This window comes from Dipodomys spectabilis, unplaced genomic scaffold (genome assembly GCF_019054845.1).
Source record: "Dipodomys spectabilis isolate Male_0828 unplaced genomic scaffold, ASM1905484v1 ptg000783l, whole genome shotgun sequence".
Taxonomy (NCBI): Eukaryota; Metazoa; Chordata; class Mammalia; order Rodentia; family Heteromyidae; genus Dipodomys; species Dipodomys spectabilis.
Genome location: NW_024871460.1, coordinates 21,459,272 through 21,475,939, shown reverse-complemented (window position 1 = coordinate 21,475,939; position 16,668 = coordinate 21,459,272). Strand labels below are relative to the sequence as shown.

The 16,668-nt window shown below is 44.9% G+C and overlaps 1 protein-coding gene across 5 annotated transcripts in view; it reads left to right on the top strand.

Annotated features, from left to right (window-relative positions):
- The window catches only part of Matn2 (matrilin 2), a 127,970-nt gene that overhangs the window by 47,905 nt on the left and 63,397 nt on the right, over positions 1–16,668 (top strand). For all 5 annotated transcript variants that reach the window (XM_042673198.1, XM_042673201.1, XM_042673199.1 and 2 more), the window contains exons 3-4: positions 1,475–2,044; positions 12,280–12,402. In XM_042673198.1, coding sequence (XP_042529132.1) covers positions 1,475–2,044; positions 12,280–12,402 — 693 coding nt within the window. The remainder of the gene's footprint in view (positions 1–1,474; positions 2,045–12,279; positions 12,403–16,668) is intronic.

The window sequence follows — 16,668 nt, the reverse complement described above, 5'->3', positions numbered from 1 at the left end:
CCACTTGAGCCACAGCGCCACTTCTGGCTTTTCTTTTCTTTTTGCTTATGTGGTGCTGGGAAATCGAACCCAGGGCCTCATGCATGCAAGGCAAGCGCTCTACCACTGAGCCACCTTCCCAGCCCCAATTTTGATCCTCTTTAGAGGTTTGCTCACCTGCAAACTACATTGGTAAGGTCAGGCATGGTGGGGCATTCCTGTATTCCCAGCCTTTCAGGAGACAGAGGTATAAGGATTGCATCCTAAGCCAGCCATGGAGAAAAATAAGAAATGCTATCAGAAAAAATAAACTAAAGAAAACATAACCAGGGACATGGCTTTAGTGGGAGAGTGCTTGTCTAGCAAGTGCAAGGCCAGAAAAGAAAGAAAGAAAACCAAGTACCTGTGGCTCATGCCTATTATCATAGCTACTAAGGAGACTGAAATCCGGGGATTGCAGTTTGAAGCCAGTCTGGGCAGTAAAGTCCATGAGACTCTTTTTTTTTTTGGTCATTTGTGGGGCTTCATGAACTCAGGGCCTGAGTGCTGTCCCTGAGCTTTTTTTGCTCAAGGCTAGTGCTCTACCACTTTGAGCCACAGCTCTACTTGCAGTTTTCTGGTGATTAGTTAGAGATGTTTCACAGACTTTCCTGCCCTGGCTGCCTTTGAACTGTGATCCTTGGATCTCACCCTCCTGAGTAGCTAGGATGACAGGCATGAACCACCAGTGCCCAGCTTCCATGAGACTCTTATCTTCAATTAACCACCAAAAAGTCAGAAGTAGAGCTGTGGCCCAAGTGGTAGAGTGCAAGCCTTGAGCAAAAAAGTTGATTGTCAGGCCCTGAGTTCAAGTTATAGGATCAGAACAAAAAGAAAAAGGAAAAAGGAAGAGAAAGAGGGAAATAAGGAAATAAGGAAGGAAGGGAGAGAGAAGGAAACTGCATTGGTGATGTTCTGGAAACTAGTATGTTTTGTTTATCTTGCAAAAATTAATCTTGTTTGTAGCTGGGGGTCATGTTTATCCATTCATGCATATGATACTCTGATGACTTTCCTGAGTGTGGAGGAATTCTCAAGTTTTTTTGTTTTGTTTTTAAATTAGCAGTACTGGAGTTTGAAGCCAGGGCCTTGTACTTGTTAAGCAGTGCTTTTCCAGGCCATATCTCCTGCCCTTTTTTGACTTTTTCATTTTTCAGATAGAATCTTGCTAGGAGCTTTCCTCAGACTACAATCCTCCTGGTTATGCTATTTGGATAACTGTGATTCTGAGAATATATCACCAAGTCCAGCTTTTTGGTCAATATGAGGTCTTGCTAACTCCCTGCCCCTGCTGGTCTATGGATCAATGCCTCCAACAGAAGCCAGAATTACAAGCCTGAGCCACTCTGCCCGTCCCAGTTATGGAGGTTTGAATGATGGTCGTTAGTCTCAGAATTTCCAATAGCTAGGCTCTACCGGCTCTCTTGTGATGTCCAGTTGTTTGTTCTTTCTCCAGAGAGCTCCTGTGAGAACAAGCGTGCAGACCTGGTCTTCATTATTGACAGCTCCCGCAGCGTCAACACCTATGACTATGCGAAGGTCAAGGAGTTCATCATGGACATCTTGCAGTTCCTGGACGTTGGTCCTGATGTCACCCGAGTGGGCCTGCTCCAGTACGGCAGCACGGTCAAGAACGAGTTCTCCCTGAAGACCTTCAAGAGGAAGTCAGAGGTGGAGCGAGCCGTCAAGAGGATGAGGCATCTGTCCACAGGCACCATGACGGGGCTGGCCATCCAGTACGCCTTGAACATTGCCTTCTCCGAGGCAGAGGGGGCCCGGCCCCTGCGGGAGAACGTGCCCCGGGTCATCATGATCGTGACAGATGGGAGGCCGCAGGACTCCGTGGCCGAGGTGGCCGCAAAGGCTCGGGACACAGGCATCCTGATCTTTGCCATTGGGGTGGGCCAGGTGGACCTCAACACGCTGAAGGCCATTGGGAGTGAGCCCCATGAGGACCACGTCTTCCTGGTGGCCAACTTCAGCCAGATCGAGTCGCTGACCTCCGTGTTCCAGAACAAGCTGTGCAGTAAGTCCTGCCTCTGTGGCTCACCGAGGGGCACCAGTAGGATCTATGCGTTCATCATTCTGTGCTACCTCCTCCCAGGGGCTGTGCCAGAAGTGGGGATGATGGTGGGTGGGGAGACTCAACAGATACCACAATAGATGCATCCATCTTTTGGGACCTAGACTTTGGCCAAGGAGATGAATATTAAGCATGCAGTTATGGGAATGGGAGGTAACTTCAGTTGTAACAGTATAATGGAGGCAGGATTGAGAGTATGAATGGTGTAGACAATCCCACAGACTAACTTGAGAACCAAGGAGCTTAGAAAGACTTTGCCTAGAGAAAGGACTGTTAGACTCAAAAGGTAAAAACAGGACTGGGCCTCATGTGATTCCACCTACTCAAAAAGTAGAGATTGGGGGGCTAGGAAGGTGGCTCAGTGGTAGAGCGCTTGCCTTGCATGCCTGAGGCCCTGGGTTCCATTCCTCAGCACCACATAAGCAAAAAGAAAAAAGCCAGAGTGGTGCTGTGGCTCAAGAGGTAGAGCGCTAGCCTTGAGCTGAAGAGCTGAGGGACAGCGCCCAGGCCCAGAGTTCAGGCCCCATGACTGGACCCCCCCCCCCAAAAAAAGTAGAGATTGGGAGGATCAATATTTGAGGCCAGACTGACTGAGCAAAAAGTCCTTAAGACTCCATCTCAAGACATAAGCCAGGCATAGTAGTAGCGATCCTGTATCTGTGATCCCAGTTATACGGGAAGTGTAGTTAGGAGGGTCACAGTCTGAGGTTAGTGATGGACAAAAAAATAACCTAAGAGGGGGCAGGGGAGGGAAATGGGCTGGGAACATGGCTCAAGTATTATGCACCTGTCTAAAAAGCTCTAGACCCTGAATTCAAAATCCAATACTGGTGCTGGGCACCAGTGGCTCACGCCTGTAATCCTAGCTACTTAGGAGGCTGAGATCTGAGTATCATAGTTCAAAGCCAGCCAGGACAGCAGGAAAATCTGTGAGACTCTTATCTCCAATTAACCACCAAAAAACTGGAAGTGGCGCTGTGGCTCAAGTGGTAGAGCGCTTACCTTGAGCTGAAGAGCTTAAGGACAGTACTCGGGCCTAGAGGTCAAGCCTTACGACTGACCAAAGAAAAAAAAAAAGAAAAAAAGAAAAAAATATTCAATACTGGAAAAAAGCAAAAAGGCAGAATGAGTAAGAAGAGATAGTTTTTGTGCAGCATGCTAGGCTTTCCTGGCACTCCCTAAGTTGGAACTTGGGGGCTGGGATGGAGATGGGAATGAAATGCAGTGTGTACCATAGATGATGGCATGGACATTGGGATATTTTTGCCCTGAGATGCTGCTGGCAGTAGGTGTTTTCTCAGCTGACAAAGAGATTCAATGTGTGGAGAGGATGAGAATGTAGTCCTGGCACACCTTTTTCCCTCCCCCGGAGGATGGCAGGGGTCTCTGCCCACCCCCAGCTCCTCCAGACCCCTCTCTACTCTTGAGCTATGTTTTCTGTGTTCTTCCTTTTCTCCTTTGTTTTCTAACCCTTTTGTCCATGTGGCTGCTTCCCCCTTCCTTCCTATACTCTTCCTGTGACCTTCAACCCTAGCTCTGCCCGCATTTTTCTCAGCAGGTCAACTTGGTTTCTCCTGTCTTCTGCCTTCTCTCTCTGGGAGGGTAGGGGCCAAGGATGACAACTCAGACTCCACTCTCAAGTCTACCACCTAGACTATGGGCAGCCTGACCCAGTAAACCATGTCCCACCCTGCCTTACCCACCTCAGTAGCCCGCATATCCTCCAGCTACCATGTGCTTGATGGGTAAATAAAGGAAATACTTTTTTTTATGCCAGTCATAGGGCTTGATCTCAGGGCCTGGTGCTTCTGTGTTCAAAGCTAGTGCTCTACCACTTGAACCACAGTTCCACTTTTGACTTTTTGGTGATTAATTGGAGATAAAGAGTCTCATGGACTTTCCTGCCCAGGATGGCTTTGAATTGTGATCTCATCTCAGTCTCCTGGGTAGTTAGGAATACAAGTGTAAGCCACCATCACCTGGCAGAAATATTGTGTGTGTATGTGTGTATTGGTCATGAGGCTTGAATTCAATGCCTGGGCGCTGTCCCTAAGCTCTTTTGCTCAAGGCTAGTACTCTACCACTTTGAACCACAGCTCTGCTTCCACATTTTGAATGGTTACTTGGAGATAAGAATTTCACTGGGCCTTTCTTCCCAGGCTGGCTTTGAACCACAAGAATTTCACTGAGCCTTTTCTTCCCAGGCTGGCTTTGAATCATGATCCTCAGGTCTCAGCCTCCTGAGTATCTACAATTATAGGTGTGAGCCACCAGCACCTAGCTAGAGATACTTTTTAAATGATGGTGTTTCCTTAGAGTGTATGTGGAGAACAAGCTGTCAAGCCAGGCTACAAGGTGCTACCTGCCCCTCTGAGATCTGTGAGAACCACGTCTCAGAATGTGACAAACCCCAGGCCCACATGACATAGGCCTTGCAAAAAGAGAAAAAGAACATCCTTTTGTGTGTCTTTTAAAAAAAATCCACTTACCACTCGGTGCCAGTAGCTTATGCCTGTAATCCTAGCTACTCAGGAAGCTGAGATCTGAGGATTGTGGTTCAAAGAATGGGCAAGAGAGTCCATGAAACTCTTATCTCCAACTAATCACCAAAAGACAGAAGTGGAATTGTGGCTTAAATGGTGGAGTACCAGTCCTGAGAAAAAAGCTCAGGGACTGCACCAGGACCTGAGTGCAAGACCTAATATACTCTCTCTTTCTCTCTCCCTCCCTCTCTCTCTCTCTCTCTCTCTCCCTCACTTCTTCCTTCCCTCTCTCACTTTCTTTCTCCCTCTCCCTCTCCCTCGCTCTCTCTTTCTCTCTCTCATTCACTCGCACATACACACACACATACATACACACTTACCAAAACTAACCTCAAAAAGGCAGAAACCCATTTTCTATTGACTCAAGAGTCAGGTTTATTTGAAAAATCAATGCCATGAAGAAAAAATAAGCTTTTCCTTGCAATGTCACTTGGAAAGTGTTCACTGGGGCCATTTCCCTGGCACTGTTCTTATGGTGCTGTGCTGCAGTCTGAGTCAACTGGAAACCTCAATCAGGAGGACACGCAGCAAAGGGTTTTAACGTTTATGACTTCAAATGACTTCTGCAGAATTTATGCTCCTCTTTCCTGGAAACATTAAGAAAAGAAGTTGACTCTATAACACTTTTGACCATTTGTTCGTGCATAGTAGAAAATCTGTAATGGAGGAGCACCTTGGATCTATCGACACATGGAAAGTTAGACAAGAAGGCGGAAGAGCAACAGCACCATCCCCCGTCCACATTGCTGCACGTGGACTTGTGCGGAAAAAAGAAGCTTCTCAGGGTGCTTCAGGCCGAGGCAGCAAATTCAAAAGGCTCTTTGGGGCTGGGAATGTGGCTTAGTGGCCAACTGCTTTCCTAGCATGTATGAAGCTCTGGGTTCGATTCCTCAGTACCACATAAACAGAAAAAGCCACAAATGGTACTGTGGCTCAAGTGGTAGAGTGCTAGCCTTGAACAAAAGAAGTTCAGGGACAGTGCCTAGACCCTGAGTTCAAACCCCAGGACTGGCAAAAAAAAAAAAAAAAAAGGCTCTTTGGCAGTTTTCCCCTCTATGATCTTTTGTTATAATCTAGAAGCAGATACAAAAACATTGGTGTTACCCCATTTACTTGTGTGGGCCGAGCAATGATTCCCTTGCCACTCTTCCGTCCTTACTGCAGGAATCACAGCTGCCAGTGGGGGCAGTGCCAAGCTCTTCCAGGCAGCCTCATCAACCATCTTGAAAGGGTTGAAGAGGCCCCAGAGCCTCTTTATCCACAGTGCGGTAAAGACCGTAATAACTAACATCTATTAAGCACTTTCCCCAAGTGTCCACATTACAGCCAGTACCACCGCTCCTTCCCACAGCTTAGCAGGCTTGTCCAGCAAGCCAGCCAGCATGGCAGGACCAGGGTGCCAAATCTTGGCTCATTTTACTCCTTTACATGGTGGGAAATCTCTAGTCCTCTCTCTCTCTTTAAAATGTTTAAAAAATTTATTATTAAGTAGTTGTACAAAGAGTTTACAGTTGCATGTCAGGTTATGAGTACAAGGCATCTTGATCAATGTTACCCCTTCCATCATCATTGTCCCCCATTCTTCCCCTCCCTCACACCTACCCTCACTTTTTACATAATATACATTGAATATAATGACTGCATTATCTAGTCTACTCTCTCTCTCTCTCTTTTGGTCAGTCATGGTGCTTGAACTCTGGGCCTGGGCACTATCCCTGAGCTCTTCAGTTCAAGGCTAGCACTCTACCACTTGAACCACAACGCCACTTCTGGTTTTCTGAATGGTTTATTGGAGATAAGAGTCTTCCTGACTTTCCTGCCCTGGCTGGCTTTGAACTACGATCCTCAGATCTCAGCCTCCTGAGTAGCTAGGATTACAGGTGTGAGCCACTGGCATCTGGCTATCTAGTCCCCTCTTCAGGTGAGGATTCATTTTCTGATGGTAGCTTCCACAGTCCTGCCTTGCAGGCAAACCTGCTCTGTGGTTGGCATTCACCTGCCACAGGTAAAACTGTGAGGGGAGCCTCTGGAGGCCTGAGGAAGAGCAGGCTGCAGCCGGATGGCACTGTGCAGATCCTTTGAGCTCCCTGAGCCTCGGTTACCTCATCTAGAAATGACGGTAGGTGTGTGAATGGGGTTATAAACTGTAGAGCTCTCTCTAGAGAGTCCTATGTGGTGTATTAGTAAGATCAAACACACAGGATCAGCAGGTGAGGCAGAGGGCCTCAGTGTGACCTGCACTCCAATGGTCAGACAACAGCGGTAACTGTCTCCCCAAGTTGCAGATGACAGCTCCAGGCTTTGGAAGTTTCATTGGGTATGGAAACATTGACTGAAACATTGTTGGGAGGAAGCTTTTGTTCTGGAATGATGGAATGGTTGACTTATAAACTGTGCACTTCAGGGACCAGGGGTCAAAGAATCTCTGGCTGTATGTGGCCCCAAGAGAGCCTTAAAAACCAAGTAGCAATACTGGTCACTAACATGTTATTAACAACATTGTTATTAATATATGCATGCGCTTTTTTGAATGCTTATTCACAGAAATTCTCCATTGTAGAGCCAGGTGCAGGTGGTTCACGCCTGTAATTCTACTTACTCAGGAGGCTGAGAGCTGAGGATCACAGTTCCAATCTAGCCTACATAGAAAAATCTGTGAGACTCTTATCTCCAATAAACTATTCAGAAAAAGCCAGAAGTTGTGCTGTGGTAGAGTGCTGCTCTTGAGCACAAAGCAAGTCCCAGGACTGTTAAAAAAAAATCTCCATTATAGCCAGACTCATTGTAGCATTCCCCATTATAGCAGTGGCTGGTGCCTATAAGCCTAGCTACTCAGAAAGCTGAGATCTGAGGAACTCACTTTGAAGCCAGCCCAGGCAGAGAGTCTATGAGATGCTTATCTCTAATTAAACAATAAAAAAGCAGGAAATGGAGCTTTGGTTCAAGTGATAGAGTCTTGTGCACAAAAATTCGGGGGACAGAGCCCAGACCCTGAGTTCAAGCCCCAGAACAGGCACAAAATAATTTGCCACTGTATAAAAGAGGAAATTGAGACCCAAAGGGGTTAAGTAACTTGCCCAAGGTCACACAGCTCTGAGTGGCAGAGCAGAGGTAGAAGCCCAGGTACTCTATTCAGAAGCTCTATCCCAAACATTGTGTGATACCCAGACTTAGATGAAGAATAGTAGTTTTCTGGCCAGCGATATATGGGAGAGTGATTACAGTAATCTAGGCAAAAGTATGTTATTTCATTCATTCACTCACTCACTTACTCTTTCATTCATTCATTCATTCAGTTAGTCAGTCAGTAAGTTGGTTGTGGGGCTTGAGCTCAGGGCCTGGGTGCTGTCCCTAAACTCTTTTTGCTCAAGGCTACCACTTTGAGCCACTTCACTTCCCTATTTTCTGGTAGTAAGTTGGAGATAAATCTCATGGCCTTTCCTGCCCAGGCTGGCTTCAAACCATGATTATGGCTTACAGCTAGGATTACAGATGTGCTCCACTGGTGCCTGGCTTTATTTACTTTTTAATTCAAAAGCTAATCCTGACTCAGTTGATTTCACTATCCAGTAGAGGATTCTCCTGATTCACCCTTTAGGTCATGGGGAATGGAGGCTGCTCTATCCCTAGGAAGGACAGGCTGTGGGATAGAAGGGCTGATGGCACAGCACTTCAGGGAGCACTGAGCAATGAGACTAGATCTGTAGGCTGCAGGAGACAGGTGGTGTCTAGGTGTGATCATGTAGTAAGGAATCAATTAGGCTCTGGAGGCAAATGTGTTTGGGTAGCTGGGGCTTTGGCTCTGCTGGCTGAGTGGCCTTGAGCCTGGGCATAGCAGCAGCTTTAATACTGACTGGCAGTGACTTCCCACACCAGCCACATTAAGGGGAACTTCTAAAGTCCCATTCTCAGTACTCTGGAGACCACCAAAGAGACTTGGGCACCAACTGTCCTGTGAATTAAGGTTCTGTGTAAAAAATGACCAAACTCCTCACATCCTGGGTTCCATGTTTGCTGCCTGGTGAGAGAGGACAGTGCTCTCTGCATTGTGGTGACTCATTGCAAGTGGGACAGGGCTGCTTTCAATGAATGTTTGATGCCTACTTTATCAGCTTGCTTGGCATTTTGGAGCCAAGAGCAAGGCTATTCTAGCCTAATAGCCCAACCCCACCCACACCAGGCATAGTTGGAGGCCCTAATAGTGCTTGGGAGACACACACCTTTCATCAACCCGCCTGGGCAAAGTCTATTCTTTTTTTTTTTTTTTTTCCAGTTGTGGGGCTTGAACTCAGCCTGGGCACTGTCCCTGAGCTCTTCAGCTCAAGGCTAGCGCTCTACCACTTGAGCCACAGCACCACTTCTGGTTTTCTGGTGGTTAATTGGAGATATAGTTTCACGGACTTTCCTGCCCAGGCTGGCTTTGAACTGCAATCCTCAGATCTCAGCCTCCTGAGTAGCTAGGATTACAGGTATGAGCCACCGGTGCCCCGCACAAAATCTACTCTTATTGTACCCCTTTGAGGCACAGTTGGAAAGGCCAGATTCATATAACCAGAATTTTTTTTCTTTTAAGACCCATAGTCAGCCCACCATAGTGAATGTTCTTTTACTCCTTCATGTATTTGTTTTTCAAAAAATTATCTTAAACCAAGCATGGTGGCTCATGTTTATAATCCCAGCACTCAGGTATCTGAGACAGGAGGTTCACAAATTCCAGGCCAGATTGAGCTATGTAGTAAGCTCTGTCTCAAAGTAAAATAAGAAAATTATCTTCGTATTTCCTGGTCAAAAAAAAATACAGTATTGCCAGAGTCTGGTGACTCATGCTTGTTATCCTAGCTACTCTATTTGAGAGGCTGAGATATGAGGATTGTGGTTTGAATGAACCTAGGCAGAAAAATGTGTGAAACTCTATCTCCAGTTAACCAGCAAAAAAAAGTCAGATTGGGAGGTGTGACTTAAGTGGTAGATTGTTAGAGGGTCCAGTGTATTGAAATAGAGGTACATTTCAGAGTCTATGAAATACAGTCCATGAACCAGATTCCAGTGGCTTATACCCATCATCCTAATTACTTAGAAGACTAAGATTGGGAGGATTGCAGTTTGAAGCCAAACTTGGCAGAAAAGTCTATGAGACTACATCTCAGTGGAAGAAATTGGGTATAGTAGCTCAAGCCTGTCATCCTAGCTACAAACAGGAAGACTGAAATAGGCAGATTATGGCCCAGCTGTGTACCTGGGTAGAAGTAACAAGCACAGAAATGGCTGGTGGCATACTTCAGCAGTAGAGTACCTGACTAAAGAGTGTGAGGTCCCCTGAGTTCAAACCAAAACAAAACAGAACACCCACTGTCCATGTGCAAACCATAGATGCTGAGACTGGTATTGAGTGGAAAAAAAAAAATCAACGTAGACAGGGTGAACTTAAATTTGTTAAATAAAATGCCATCATACTTTTCCTTTGCTGTAAAACAGTTAACAGACAGCCGGGTGCTAGTGGCTCATGCCTTGCTACTCAGGAGGCTGATATGTAAGGATTGCAGTTCAAAGCCAGCCTGAGAAGGAAAGTCTATGAGAGTCTTATCTCTAGCTAATTTCCAAAAACCTGGAAGTGGAGCTGTGCCTTGAGGTAGTAGAATGTTAGCCTTGAGCACAAAAAGCTCGGGGAGAGCACCTAGGCTCCAAGTTCAAGCCCCTTAACAGGTGCTGAATGTCCAGTACTAGTACTGGGCACTACTCATGTTGGCAGCATGGCTAAATTAACCCTCACAAGGCTCTTCTGGGGAGGTTGGTGTTATTTATTTATTTATTTTTTTGGTCAGTCATGGGGCTTGAACTCTGGGCCTAGGCGCTGTCCCTCAGCTCTTCAGCTCAAAGTGAGTGCTCTACCACTCAAGCCACAGCGCCACTTCTGGTTTTCTGGGGGTTTATTGGAAATAAGAGTCTCATGGACTTTCTGCCTGGGCTGGCTTTGTACTGTGATCCTCAGATCTCAGCCTCCTGAGTAGCTAGGATTACAGGTATGACCCACCGGCGCCCGGCTAGTTGGTGTTATTTGTATTCCCATTTTGTATAAAGATGCTAAGAAAATTGCTCAGAGCCCCCCCCCCCCCAAAAAAAAGATGTTTATTTCACACTAGAAAAAATGACTGACTAGCTACAAAATTTCCTAATGTCATTTATGTCCTAAAATGAGTTAAAAGACATACACTCAGAACAGTACATTCTAAACACTGCTGCTATAAAATAAAGCAGTTTTATATTCACCTGCTACATTTATTGCTCATAATATTTCTTATTTGATGTAAGGCAATGTACACTTAAGATGAATGTTACCAGCTTACTTTTCCCAAGTGTAGGATAATGAGGTTGTTCTCGCTTGGCTTGCTCCTCTTATTTGAGCTTCAGAAAACAGTCCTCTGCCTATAGACATCATCTGTGTTTGTGAGAATGCTTGCATAACTGGCTCTATTTACATGCTTGTTAATTTTAAATATGTTCAAGTTGAATCATATTGAATAAGTCATAAATTAAAGTGTAGCAAAGAGCATTGATAGCTCACAGCTGTAATCCTAGCTTCTCAGAAGTTTGAGATTTGAGGATTCAGGTTCCAAGCCAGCTCTGAGACTCTTATCTCCAATTAATCACCAGAAAGCCAGCAGTGGAACTCAAGTGGTAGAGCACTAGCCTTAAGACAGAGAGCTCAGAGATAGCACCCAGGCCCTGAGTTCAAGCCCCAGTACCAACACACACACACACACACACACACACACACACACACACACACACACACACACACATTATAGAGAACAATGAGAATTTTATGAGACAGACTTATGCAAGAACTGATTTATCTGAAAGCTGAGATAACTCAGAAACTAAATGCAGAAACATTTTAAATTGAGACATAAAAGTTATAGTAACATGAAGCATATGCATGCGTTGTTACTCCAAATTTTTGTATGCATTTGCATATTTTAAAAAATCACATCGTTCTTAGGACTTACGACCCTGTTGGTTCTTTAATACATCTTCACTTAACTAGTAGATTGTCCTTCTAGTCCATTGCTGCCTATGCATAAAATCTAGCTTCTTATATCACAGAACTTTCTGATTCTTCACCTGCCAAGTGATAATATTAAATTGAATTGGAAATATCTGTTTCATAGAAAACAGTTTCATCAGCAAAACACCATTTTTCGGGCTGGGAAGGTGGCTCAGTGGTAGAGCACTTGCCTTGCATGCTCGAGGCCCTGGGTTCGATTCCTCAGCACCAAATAAGAAAAAAGCCGGAAGTGGCGCTGTGGCTCAAGTGGTAGAGCGCTAGCCTTGAGCTGAAGAGCTGAGGGACAGCGCCCAGGCCCAGAGTTCAGACCCCATGACCGGACCCAAAAACAAAAACAAAACACCATTTTTCTTTGACCCTTCATGGCCCTTTATCTTGATATTGCTGATGCTGTTTATCTGGACCTGTCTTGTCTAGTTGAGACCCTATGTCCCCTTATACCTAGGGACTGCAGTTATTTTTCTTTGGATCCTTCCTTCACCTTATAGCCGAGGCTCAGGGTTTGCTGGGTGGAATGAAGTTGGGGAAAGGCGTCACTGTTCTCTGACTCCCTATGTCTTCCCTTTCAGCGGTTCACATGTGCAGCATCCTGGACCACAACTGTGCCCACTTCTGTATCAACACCCCTGGCTCCTATGTCTGCAGGTGCAAACAAGGGTATATTCTCAACTTGGATCAGAAGACTTGCAGAAGTAAGATTGCTTTGCTGATGTTTCTGTCCTGCTTTCCTTCCTTCCTTCCTTCCTTCCTTCCTTCCTTCCTTCCTTCCTTCCTTCCTTCCTTCCTTCCTTCCTTCCTTCCTTCCTTCCTTCCCTCCTTCCCTCCCTCCCCATTTCCCTATCCCATCCCTGCCCTCAAGCTACTCATTCTTTACATAATGTACACTGAATATAATGACTACATTCGCTCACCCTTCCTCCTCCATTCCTGTGTTCCCAGTTTGTTCATCCTCCAAAAAAACACATTTCTACTTCCTGTATTTGTTTTTATAAACAGTTTATTAGGTGCTAGTGGTTCACACCTGTAACCCTATGTATTCAGCAGGCTGAGATCTGGGGATCATGGTTCAAAGCCAGCCTGAGAAGGAAAGTCCATGAGACTCTTCAGTTAACTCACTGGAGCTATGACTCAAGTGGTAGAGTGCTAGCCTTGAGAATAAAAGCTCAAGGAGAACACCCAGACCCTGAGTTCAAGCCCCAGGACTGACACCAAAAAATAAGCAAGCAAACAAATAAACAGTACATTAATTGTTTAGGGGAGTTACACCTTTGGATTTCTCCCTTAAGCATACCTTCTTTAGTCAGTTTGTGTGTAAATGCATTGAGCTCTATATATGTTATCATGCATAGTTGTATTTTAGATCTAGCTTCTACATAGGAGAGAAAATAGGGTTTTTTTTTCTCTCTAAGCCTGGCTTACTTCACTTAATTTGATTTGTTCTAGCTCCAACCATTTCTCTGCAAATGCCGTAATATTATTTTTCTAATGGATGAGTAAAGTTCCACTGTGTATAGGTACCACATTTTCTTAATCCACTCATCTGTTGTGGGGCATCTGGGCTGTTTCCATAGCTTGGCTATTGTGAATAGTGCCACAGTGAACATGCAGGTGTCTTTACCATTCCTGACTTGTAACACCAAGAATGGTGTTATGGCTGGATCATATGGTAGTTCTGTTTAGTGTCTTGGCATTTTTTTTTTGTATACTTTTGTTTTTGGTATGTTGTTTTATTTTATTGTATTTCAGTACTACCTTTGAACTCAAGGCCTTGTGCTTGCTACACAGGCACTCTATTGTTGAGCCACATCTTCAGCCCCTATATTTAGTTTTTGAGGAAACTCCAAACTTCTTTCCAGAGTGGTTGTACTAGTTTACATTCCCACCAATAGTATAATAGAGTTCCCCTTTTCCCCATATCCCCACTGTTTGTTACATTGTTCAAATTCTCCTTGCTAGCTAATCTTACTGGGGTGGGATAGAATCTCAGTGTCATTTTGGTTTACATTTCCTTTATGGCCTGGGATGTTGAGCATTTCCTCATGTGTTCACTGGACACCTCTAAGTTTCTCTTTTGGGTAGCATTGGCTTGTGAACTCAGGGCTTCACATTTTCTAGTCAGGCCACTCTAGCACTTTACTTGTCTGCTTTAGTTGTTTTCACATAAGATCTCTCACTTTTGTTCCAACTGGTCTGGACCACAATCCTCCATTTATCCTTGAGCAGCTGAGATGACAGGCACACGCCACCACATCCATTTTTTAAAAAATTGAGTTGAGGGTCCCATGAACCTTTTCCTAGACATGGCCTTAAACCATGATCCTCTTACTCTCCATCTCCTAGTAGCTACTATTATAGGTGTGAACCTCCATGCCTGGCTCCAAGCTTCTTTATGGGGAGCTACTGAAGAGCCTTTTTAACCACTGTGTTTATTAACTATACTCCAAGGAGTCGTTTCCATCTTTCATTCTCTTTTCTAAAGCATGGACTTAAGATGAGTTTTTCACCTCAGCTGGGAGTGATTATTCCCATTTTGGTTTTAGAGGTGTGCAGGGATCTGGTTGCTTTGGTGATGGATACTTTATTGGTCTCCTAAACTTAACAACAACAAAAAGCCAAATAGATAGAAAATGATAGAAATCATATCATCCTCCTTTGGCCAAGCTCCAAAGACTACACAGTTATACTGGTATTTCAGCCAGCATAAAGAAACTCATCCTTTAAAAGACTCAGTGTGTGCTCTTACTTAAAAAAAAAAAGTCATGAGCATAACCAATGTTCTAATCCACAGACAACCAGGCCAGAAAACAAGGTCTGAGGAAGACCTGCCATATAAGGGCCAATAGAACTGAGCTAATCTGACCTGCAGTTCATCCAGTGCATCACTGTTATTATGCCATGAGTAAGTAATTAAGCATGAATGGAAGCGGTTTGCACAAATGGCTGTCATTAGTATTGCATTTATAGCACCAAACCACATTTCCCATTTTCTTCTCAGTTTTTAGTTTCAGGGTTCAATGGTTCATTGGTTGATCATTCCTTAAGATCCATGTGATTCATTCCAGTTCTGTGACTCTGGGCCCCTATGGACTCTGAGGGCCAGGGGGCTCTGTGGTCCTGGGTTCCTCTCAGAACCCAGAGTAAGCCAGGTTAATCCCAGATTAAGTGCAGTTAGAATTACCCTCGTCTCTTCCACTTGAAGATTTGGTACTTCTTCAGGTTCCATAACAAAAGTACTCATAGGAAATACTTCTGGGTTTAGCAGACTTTGCAGAAGGGCAGGGAGAGCCTAGAAAAGGTTATTTTACAACATCCCATGCTGCTTGGCAAACAACCTGATCTCTTCAGGTATTCTCAGCCTCCCACCATCTTGTTCATTCCCTTCCTGCTCTTCCTTTGGAGCACACGGAATTCCTTTGCCTGCCTCATGCCCCAGAGTTTGGTGGGGATCTGGGCAGCTGCCTGGGTCCATTTCCCATTCTGCAGACTTAGCCAAGTTAAAAAAATTCTGAGCCAGGCGCCAGTGGCTCATGCCTGTAATCCTAGCTACTCAGGAGGCTGAGATATGAGGATTGTGGTTCAAAGCAGGAAAGTCCATGAGACTCTTATCTCCTATTAACTACCAGAAAACTGAAAGTGCCAATATGGCTCAAGTGGTAGAGTGCTGGCCTTGAGCTGAAGAGCTCAGGGATAGTGCCCAGGCCCAGAGTTCAAACCTGACAACCAACAAAAGAAAAAAAAAAGAATTCTGATACTAAAAAAACAAACCTTCCCACTGATTTCATGAGCTGCATCTGCCAATCCTCATGGGTCCACCGTAGACTGTGATGCTCTTGGACTCCCTACCCAGGTCTGAGGCACAGAAGAGTCTGAAGCAGAAACTGCTGGAGGAGCAGAAAGGCCCAGGTAGAGAGCAGACAGGAGCCCAGTGCAGTGGCTCTCAAACTTTGGAAACTAAGAATTAGCCAGGAAGCAGCTCCTGGGCTCTTCTCAGAGATTCAGACTTTCAAAGTACTTCTGACCTACTGCTGCCACCCTTTGGGTTCTGTAGCCTCCAACAGCAACAGGACGTATGGACACAAAAGGGAACACATGTATATTTCCTTCTGTGTCAGACACAGTCCATGCTTAGGACTCTTGTGTATTTTGGAAGTTGATACTCTGGTGGGGAGAGCAGGCCCTTTAAGGTCTGTAGATCTCCACTTGGACCTTGCCATTCTCCTCTGATGGCTGTTTCAACCTGAATTGCTTCTTTAAACTTCCTGATTTGCAATTTCCTCACCCATTAAATGGGAAGGTGGTAACCTTCCCTACAATGAATATTTCCTTCATTAATATGTCCCTGTTTCAGCCCCTATGGTGGACAATAGAAAGATAAAACTGTGACCTTGGTAGACCTCTATTTACAAGCTGCTTTCAGCGACCCAGGCCCTGTAAACAGCAGCAGAACTTGCCTGGGCCTGGGAAGGAAAAAGACCCAGTTATTTCCATTCTTCTTTCCCTGGATGTAGCTGGATAATCTCCTAGTTGCAAAGGAATGTGGGTTACACTTCTTCACTAGAAGCACCTCCTCCTCCCTAAGCAATGCTTCCTATTCATCCATTCATTGTTTTATATACTCATGGATGGGTTGATTGATTCTTTTTCATTGACCACATGCTTACACACAGAAGACACTAGGCAGCATGCAAAGCACTAGAAATTGAATAGTGAATAGAACAGCAAAATTTCTTCTATTTTCAAGTTTATATTCATGCATGGGAGTAAATCAAGTAAATTGCAAGCTACAATCACCAAAGCTCAGGGTGTGGGACCTGAGGTTAGGCCTAACCTCAGCCACTTTTCAAGTGCCAAGTGCCAGGAGCTCCTCTGAGTGCTTTAGATCGCTTGTCTCATTGAATTCTCCCAAGGAGCTCTTAAAGTAAGTTTTATCACTCTTATTTTACAGATAAGGAAAATAA